Source organism: Adelges cooleyi, unplaced genomic scaffold (assembly GCF_023614345.1).
Source record: "Adelges cooleyi isolate 19-005CV unplaced genomic scaffold, UGA_ACOO_1.1 ACOO_flye_CR_arks_rails_tigmint_CR_PRNA_23, whole genome shotgun sequence".
Taxonomy (NCBI): domain Eukaryota; kingdom Metazoa; phylum Arthropoda; class Insecta; order Hemiptera; family Adelgidae; genus Adelges; species Adelges cooleyi.
Genome location: NW_026095893.1, coordinates 7,124,625 through 7,134,783, shown reverse-complemented (window position 1 = coordinate 7,134,783; position 10,159 = coordinate 7,124,625). Strand labels below are relative to the sequence as shown.

The window sequence follows — 10,159 nt, the reverse complement described above, 5'->3', positions numbered from 1 at the left end:
TCTAGGACATTTTTTTAAACACCCGATTGGAAAATATTTAATAACCATAACATAAATGTATTTTAAATATGTTTTATAGCGAATTGAAATAGAAGATGCATTATTTTTTTACTGTTAAACAAATATTTGATAATTAATAATTACTCCTTATATTCGATCTGGAGTCAATAGCAATAGGTATATGTATAGTTATGTGTAATGTGTATAACAACATTGGCTTCGCTTAGAATCCAATTTTACTTGAATGCAGTGACGGATATTAATTCAAAGTTACTTGGGCATTAAAAATAATCATGACTGAATAACTTTATTATATATCTTAAAATACATTAGTAAACTTAAAACAATTACGAGCTAAGTAATATTTACGATTAATGAGATTAGAAACATTTTATTTTATTAATTGTTTTTATTAGACAATTCAAACATTGACCAAATAATCATTGGTAAACAACGCAAAAACGGCGAAATTAAATAAATTATCATTATTTAGTAAGTAATAATAATCGTAATTTATTTTGCGAAATTAATCATAAAAAACAAAATATGTATTAGGTATGTCTAAAGTGAGTAAATAAAATAATTTTTGTATAAATAATTTTTTTTATATTTGTTACTAGTAAATGATGTTGAGCTTATGGATATGAATAATAAAAAAGACGTTCCATTAAACATATTTTAAAACTTAAAAGCAAATAAAAAAGTTTACGAAACTACTTATACTGGTGTGCTAAATATTTAGCACAGTGGTTGATAAAAAAAAAGCTAGTATGGCATACTTCGGTAAGACAATATTATTATATTTTTGGGGCAAACGGATAATTTTTTGACATAATCGTTGTACACTAACGAATAATATAATGAACGCACTTCACAAGCAACATCATAATGTGGTTTTAAATGATTATTTTGTACACAAAATTATTCAAATTATTGTAATGTACAATAAAAAATAAAAATAAATTACAAAACGCATGAGTCATAATATTACATTTCCACTGAATGTGTCATATACATTTTATTTTTGAACTCACTGAGCGACGAAATGGGTCGAATGTATCTAAAACTGTTAACATCATCTGTATGAAAGGGCAAAACCAGCCATTGTAAGGGTCCAAGACCATGCTGCTAGCTTAGAACCAGCGCCATGTTCTCCGTGTTGCATAGCTGCGGGATGTTCACCTGTAAAAAAAAAAATACCCCAAAATAAGTGAGTATGCATTAAATTATTCATAAACACGGTTCCAGGTGTTTCATAATTTAATAAACAATCTTTGTGTCGTGTAGTCTGTAATAATGTGTGCTGCTTCCAAATTCACAACAACTGTGTCCAAACAACCGCATAATTTCAAAATGTACCTTGGGCCGTGAATAAAATTTGTTTGAAACAAAAGTTCCTTATCGAGCCACATTTAGACGTGAATACACCTGTAAATTCGGTGCCTTGTACAAAAAAAATGATGACACCGAATGAATTTTTATGCCCATCCTAAGTCGAAACTGGAGACTTTCAGAACTATAAAATCACAATACCCTGTGCTAGCCTAAATACAAGAATAACGAAGACAAATCAATTTTATATTACAAGTATAATTTTAGGGTTTTTAATTTTGAAAATAAAAACATGGCTAGTACGGAGACTACGGACATCGTAGAAACTATCAAATTTAACAAAATATATAACTCATAAAACTATTTCTAGGTTCTTAATTCCTTATTGTTTGGAGATTTCAGTGCAAGAGTGAACTAAGTCCGTTTTTTCACATTGTGAGGGTTTTCTCACAAAATAGGGGTAAAAGTAATATGTTTTAGTGCCCCAGTGAACCAAGTACTCAATCCATCTTAATGCTGCAAAATGGCATCATGTATACTGCATTTTACCACAGAGTAGATTATGCGAAAAACAATTTAGTAGCCAATTACTGGAAAAATCTGTAATGGACTTGGTTCATTTTTGCCCTGAACTCTTCATTTTTAGTAAACCAATATTATCGTTTCAATGGGATTTTCTAATACTTACAGTGTTTAAGCACCGTCACTTATTACAGCCAAATGACAACCCGAACACCATCATTTATATAAGGTTAAAAAACTTTGGTGTATTAGTTATCAAGTTAATATTTCTGTCCATGGATGTTTTAACACATTCTAAGTATTATTTAGCAAAAATATCAACTTGTGAAAATATGATTATAAATTTAAACATATGTGGTGTTTTTTTGTATTAAATTGTGTTACTTATTAATTGCTAAAACATAATCGGGGTATTCATTAGGTATTTTGCAATGATTCCAGAGAGTTGCCAGAAGAATTCAAAACAACAGCCGAGACGATAGATGACAGGCTAGCCTCTATATTTTTTTTCTATATCATCCTAAAAAATAAACATTAAGGAAAGTTTAAAAAAAAAACTTAGAAAATACGACTGTGACAGAAATATTTCGATATTAGCATATTCAGATGTCGTACCGGTCGCGGTGTTAGGAGAAAATGAGCAGAATTTAAGATGAACAACTGTAATTCAAAGTTTCGGTACAATACTGATACAAAATGTGAAAAAGTAAAACGGATCATAATGAAAACAATTAAATAAAACAATATGATTGTGTTTTTCTGGAAATATAAATCTAATGCAACATATATTATGGTCTCTCGTACATAGTCGATTTGACGGTAGGCGAGTACCGCTTTGAAAAATTAAAGACAACAACAGAATATTTAGTTGAAAATCTAAACCGCTCAAATGATAATTGTGAAGAAGTCTAAAAACGCATTACTGCAGGTAATACATCTTTCTATGCTATATGCACTTTTAAGCTAATGCGAGACCAAAGTTGTTATTATGAACTAACAAAAAAGCGATTACATAGAGTACTAGCGGTAGGAAAATCAGTAATTCTGTAAGACTCGACCGGCAACAAAAGAAGACGGTATAAAACTATTAAATATAAAGAGAAAAAATTACTGAAGAAGACTTATACTGACTTATCCGAGCCATAATTGCATGTGAAATTGAGTTTAACGCAGAAATCTAGCATACTTTCCTATATAATGCATGCTGTAATCCAATATCAGAGAACGAACCGACCCTGAATGGTTGGCGAGGTTTAGCCCAACATAAAAAAAAGCTATGTATATTATATTGTTAGTTTTAAAAACTGTGTTTTTATCAATATTACCATTTTTGGCGTAAACTTTTTATTTATAAATTTACTTATGGCATATATTTTACACTTTACAGTTTACCCGGTAAGACATTGTTAACGAATAAGAAATGAAGGACACAGGGGAAAAACCGTAGTTGTCACATTATGAACATTTTAGAGTGTAGCAAAAACAAAGTTTGTGAATTCCTCTACCTCTTACATAAGAACAAAAAAAACCACATTAAATGCTACTCTAATAATAAATGTATTTATTTAAACAATCTATTGACATAAATAAAAAAAAAATATTGGCATAAATTGAAAAAAACTATTTGAAAAAAAAAAATTTCATAATGTGACTACTACAGTTTTTGCCCTGTGCCCTTCAAATAAGAATATTATTATTTGACCACCCATCATTTATTGCGTTTAACGAGCCCATTCAGTTTCTCGGTAATGTTTTTTTTAACTAATCTTTTTCGTATTGTTCCTGACGTGATTGACGTCAGCTGTTATGAGCCGCTCAAAGTATTACCATCGAGTATATAGGTACTCAATGGTATTACTCTAAATGATCGTTTGGTCGTCTTACCGTTAAGTACATGCACGAAGACGGTGGCGGTATTAGCGTTGCTCGGCTGGCACGTGTAGTTACCGGTGTCGGCTAATCCAGCCTTTGTGACCAGCAAACGACTGGTTGTGCCCGATTCAGTTTTCTCCGTTTCCAAACTGATGCCACCCCGGCCTCTTGGCGAGTCAAAATCCACTACCTTAGTTCCCTGTAGCCATACCACGGAACTAGGAGGATTCGAGTGGATATTAACTGAACACGTCAGGCTGATTGTGCTGCCTTTTTTTACGTACACCTCGGATGGCCCGTGAATGTTTGCTTGAGCAGCTGCAACAAAGTAAAACAGGACAACACAATGATTAATGTATTCCAGTGCTTATAAATTCCAACGCGACAACGGCCATAGATGAATTTGTCCATAATCCGCTTTTGATATTTATCAGTGTTCAACGTATGTTACATTTTACGACATGCGCCACAATTATGTACGTCGACTAAAGTACCTGATATGTATATGTGAAGTTTCGACAAACATATAAAATAAGTGTCATTGGGTTTTTTGATAATGAAACGACTTGATATTGTAATAATTGTTTTATTTATGTTTAATGTATATTAAAAATATAACAATAGAACAAAAGAAAGTAAAATTAAAAAAAAACAATTGTAAACGGACGTGTTTTAAATTTATTTGAAACGAAAATGAAATTCCAAGAGAAAAGTTCATTACTAACAGGAAACCACTTTGTGTGAAATATTCATTCAAATGAAATATAATATATTAATATCCTCAAATTATCTCCATGTTCTTAGAAATACCCATTGATATACAATAAAAAAAAAGGTCAAAACATTTTTTTATTTTACAAATATGTTTCATTTAAAATAGAAAACTTTAATAGGTATTTATTACAGTTAAATAATTGTTAAGTTAATTATATTGCTTTTATTTAAATGAACCTATTATAGTGACCTTTGCTGGACAATAGCCGTCTATCGATCAGTATAAATCAAGTATGTTTTATTGTTTCCAGCTTATTGTTTATGTGTTGGGTTTAATGTAAAGGACAGTTAACTGTCCTACTATTCAAAGCTCACAACAAAATAAAATATGTATGGTCTAAATTATATATTTATAGCTTACAGGCATACAGGGTGATCCATTTAACTTAAGACCCTCATTTTCTTAGAAAATAATTTAAGTTTTTTAGCTTTTCTTTTTGTATGTATTTGGGTTGATTGGTTTTTTATAATATTTAATAGTATTCAAATTTTTATATTTTTTAGTAAATTCTAGAGGTCTATCAAGTTAAAAATGTAAAACTGAAGGTGGAGTAGAGTGTAGGGTTATTTTTATCTGTGCACATTACTACCGCACTTCGCCTTCCGTCCTAATCTTAAATTGTATTAAAGTATTTATTCAAAACTGGTTGCCCACCAGTCACAGAAGAAGCGAGAAATAATACAATTATGAAACTAAGCAATACAACTAGGCCAATTGGCAAACGGTTTATACAGCGAAAATTATACTTATTTCTATTATTTAAGGTCGCACTCTTTTGGGATTGGTCCGGGAATTTGCAATCAAAGTTGTCTTTTTAATTTCACATTGTTTTTATAAACATTAAATCTTTTTGTGTGTTTATTCAATTGAGTTATTTTTTTTAAATTGAATTTAAAAGTGTTACATTTTCTCTCATCTCCTTAAAGGTAATAAAAACTAAGTGTCCTTAAACAAATAAGTGTACTGCAATAAAGGCCGCATCTCCTGACGAAGCCAAAGTACGGCTATGGGTCATGCAAGTGTTAGTACTTGCGTTCTGGCTATTCACCCGTTTATTATAGTAAATTGTTAAACAATATAATTGTGACATTACTATTTATAATCGGAGGCCTGGCGTTAGATGATAAGCAGTGCACGCGAGGCATAATCAACCCGGAAGAGGCGACTAGAGCTCTGCCCCCTTTTCCGCATCACTTATTAAAGGCACCTTATTTGTCAGGTAAAAGATATTAAGTAATTGTATTTACAGTGTGTTTGTGTTTATGACATTTCGTCTACAAAAGTGCGTATACGACAATATCAGCAAATTATTCTTAATTAAAAAAGATAATTAAATATATACGGAATCATATAAGTTTTTAAAGTTGATAAAGTTCTGAAAAAAAAATAAAAAAGATAAGAAATTGAATACTATATCTAATATTGTAAAATAACATAAACTAAAGTATCTTCAAAAAAAAAAAAAACTGCAAACTGCAATATTGTTTGAGTGTAAATAAGTGTCCTACGTTTAATTGATCACTCTGTACTTAAACATAATATGTTCTATAAGCCTCAATAATAAGTTATTTTGTAATAACTAATGTTCTATTTTACGGACAAATACGACTCTTTTTTAGTATTATTTGTCATTAAAAAATACATTTAATATTATTGAAAAGTAAATTTTTCAAGTACAAAGTATTATATGTTATCAATCATTAATTTGACGTTTTAAGTCAAATTCAATTATCTTAAATGTTTTAAAAATGTGTTTATATTAAAATAATGAACTGTTTTTAATTAATGATTTAAATATTATAGTAGTAAAATGACTAATAATAAATGTTTTTCGTATATTCGCATTTTATTACGACTTGGCTTTTTTCCTAACAGTGTATTATACAATATTGTATTTTTGTCATCGTGTAAATACTCACTATTAGGATAGAACTGTGTACGAATCAATGCGATTTGTGTAAAAATCATTTTTAATTGTTGAGTTTTCCATTAAAATGGACGGTAAAAAAATCGACTAGATTTAAAAGCGATACAAATAAGAATCATTGAGAAACGCCTTCCGTAGTTTGTATTTTTCGTTTTCACCTATTGCGTTATTTTTTTTATGAAGACTTTGAATAATAAGGTGTCGAGTGTTATCGTATTTCTCGGTCGTATTACATTGTGAAAATGGGTATTCTGGTAGTTTTCTATCGCTAAAGTACTACGCATGCATGTATAATATATGTACGTATGCCTGTCGTTCTTGTTGGCACGACATCATTGTTGTTGAAAAATTTTCTCTCCCCTACTATTATTTTTTCAACCCGATACAACCGACGGCATCTGTAAAATATATTTTCTGAAGAACAGAGGCCTATTCTAGTATATGATTGACAGAAAAATGAATTTAAGTGCCTAACATTCCCCGGTAATATTGTTTGAGTGATATTTACCTTAAATAAAATATAACTTTCGTGCGCTTTTTTTTTTATTATAAAATACAATTTGTATCATACATGTCCCATGTAACACGGCCAATACACGTTTAATTCTCTATTAGATTAAAATATAATATTTTACTACTAATAGTTTTGAAATAGCTCTTCTATGCCTTGTTGTATTACGTTCATCGTGAAGTGAATTTAGAGATGCGCACTTTCCTTAGAGATTTCTTCTTCCGGGTTAAAATAGGTAACACATATGTACACGAGGAAAGTGTAACTATTCGGGAAAGTATCTACTATCCCGTTTGGTGTTTATGGTTACCAACATATTATTATGACTTAAAATTTTCGAAATTGAAAGGTTTTACCCAATACGAGCTGGTAATAAGTTTAACTTATTTAAAAACTCGATTACTATCAAAGCATTAAACTTTTATTTGTTTCAATTTCATATTTTATGAATTAAATTGTATTTTCAATTTGTTTTTATTACTTTTCTATGCGTATTAGTTAAAATAAAATAAAAAATGTTTTATTTAAATAGCTGTTAAACTACTCTTTCAGTTATGGTTTTACATTTAGAATTCGTTAGAAAATTATGAAATAGATGGTACCTAGTTTAAATTAATGGAATATTTTTGAAAAACGCTAATAATAATTTTGAATAATTATCAATTTGGTTTGCCATTCATACAAACTGAAAGCACTGGAATATTAGAAACCTGTTACCTCCTTGTAGTTGGAATACCTACCGAAAAAAATTAATTATCTTACTTAACTTACATTCAACTTTTTTTTAGATGTCAGTTAAACATGTCTTATGAATTATGATCGAAACTCGTTGTATAAAATTAAATGATAACCTAACTCGCTTAGTTGCATTAGGACTTTGGAGAATATCAAAGGCATTATAATGTCTCTTTGAGATTAAGTATGGCCATAAAAAAATTACTTGCTAATAGAGTTTTGTCTACACATTCCATCATTAATATAGCATCTGATGTAGATAAGTAAAAATCTAACCAGAGTAATAGTAACTATGACCAATGAGAAGTAGCTAAAGCACAGCTGTGGTTTTCGTGTTTTTATTATAATCATATTAAAATATGTGGCAAACATATTCATCTTAACAATACATTTATTGACAACCGTTATTATATTCACATATTTGAACGTTTTGCAGTAATGCAAATAACATTAAGTAACAGAAAAACACAACTACCGTTAGTCGTTGTGTTAATAAAAGTTTAATATTTTATTCGTATACATTTTGTCAATAGTTTTGGAATTAATGATTACAAAATGCTTTTATTTTTGTTACCTAAATTTGTTTACAAGTTTCACACTTTATAGGAATCGATAAATTTTATTTTGTTACCTAAAAATTTGTTGCAATAAATTATTTGCTTATCTCAAATAGAAAACTATAAAGTTATACGTTGCACGACACTGGTTTTATCCGGCTAATACACCGCGCCGCTAGGTACTGTTGTACGATATATCAATGGTTGAACTTAGAATGTAAATGTTAAAAAATTATTAAATAATAATTGATCTTTATACGTACTACCTTCGACGTTCAGTTGCACGGCCAAGTTTATCTTGGGTTCTGTGTTCACCTGACATTCATATATTCCAACGTCTCTTTTCTGAACAAACTCCACCTTTAAATCCCACTGTTCGCTCTTTTCCGGGTGAATCACACTGAACCGGCTATCGCCCGTGTAAGTGTGTATGCTGGACGTCAAAATATGCAAATCTCGTTTTCGCATCCAAGATACCTGTAAAATCAATTATATATATATATATATAATATTTAGTAAATAATAAGCTAATAAAATATTTAAAAAAAAAACCTTAACCACATAAAAACGATTTCTTCACGGCTGTATAATTTGTATTATTGATTTTTTTATTTTTAGGGTATACATTATTAATAAATTATCGGAACGAAAACAGACTACAGAGGTAGGTATTACAGCGTGACTTTATAAAAGCTCGAATAAAAAATAAAAATAAGAAACGTACGAAAGATAAAATGTAATTTTCGAGTATACGATGTCGACGCTCATTATTCGCTATCAATCAAATGGATTACGAACGTTTGCCGGGAACCCCTTAACTCGTCGTCATAAATAAATCACTAAGACCAGCACAAATATTAAGTATTTTATCTGTGCGCCAGAAGTGTACAGACCTTTAAAGATCACTGTTATTTGAGACATTTCCTCCTCACGATTACCCTTCGCTGACAAATGAGCCTAATCACTTTACACGAAACCATCAAAATGGTTCGCTATCTTAATAGAGACGTCAAGTTTTGTGGAGTTTAACTTATATCAAATTTATTGACCGACTGGATAATAATATTTTTTTATTTTGTTCCTACGTAGTTTTCTTAAAAAAGTGCAACTAAACAATTCTGTTATAATTATTATCATGATATTCTGTATTGTAAACTATACAATTATCATAAATCGTTTTATAAAATATTAAAAATTAACTCTTGTAAGTAAATATTTTTATATCATAAGAAAAGTAAATATGTTTTCTAAAACAATAAATATGATAATATAGTTTTTAATTAGTATGTCGTATCTGTTAACATTAATTCGTAAACTCTAACACTAGCTTTATCCGAAAAAAATGGGTATTTTTCTTTTGTATCAAACAATTGGGTTAGTGAATGTTAACGAAACGACGCTAGTGTTATTTTATTGAATATTAATTATGATACATGACAGTTATCTTAGAGATTGTGTATTTAAAAAAAAAAAATTGATGATTTTAAAATACCTATATATTTATTAGTATTTAGTCAATTTTCATTTTGGGAAATTCACGGACTTCAGATTAGATAATTTTGTATTGTGAAATTCTTTTGCATTTTTAATATACATAGGCATATATTACACTAATCTATATAAAACAAATATACCAAGAATATATTTTTTTTCGATAAACTTTCTTAGCTATAATAGGTTCTTTTTATCTTTAGTAATTATTTAGTAAATTCGATTTGTGTTATAATAAAAATCGACTGAATGTTACGTTGTAAGACAAACATATTACATTTAATCAAATAATATAACTATTATAGTATATATAACCTAGTAATCGGGAACTACTATTATAGTGTAAAGTACAAACAAATATAAATAAAACTAAAGAATTATTACTATTTGTTGTTTATTTGGTAAAACTAGTTCGATTTGTTTTATACTTTATGTTT

The 10,159-nt window shown here is 29.2% G+C and overlaps 1 protein-coding gene across 4 annotated transcripts in view; it reads right to left on the bottom strand.

Moving 5' to 3' along the window:
* Nucleotides 1–638: 638 nt before the first annotated feature.
* LOC126835547 (lachesin-like) overlaps nt 639–10,159 on the bottom strand; it is a 144,271-nt gene continuing 134,750 nt past the window's right edge. For 3 of the 4 annotated variants that reach the window (XM_050568212.1, XM_050568215.1, XM_050568216.1), the window contains 3 exons: nt 8,495–8,708; nt 3,739–4,044; nt 639–1,182 (listed from right to left, as the gene is read on the bottom strand). In XM_050568212.1, coding sequence (XP_050424169.1) covers nt 1,076–1,182; nt 3,739–4,044; nt 8,495–8,708 — 627 coding nt within the window. In that variant the 3' untranslated portion in view covers nt 639–1,075. The remainder of the gene's footprint in view (nt 1,183–3,738; nt 4,045–8,494; nt 8,709–10,159) is intronic. The other variant, XM_050568214.1, reaches the window with a different exon arrangement.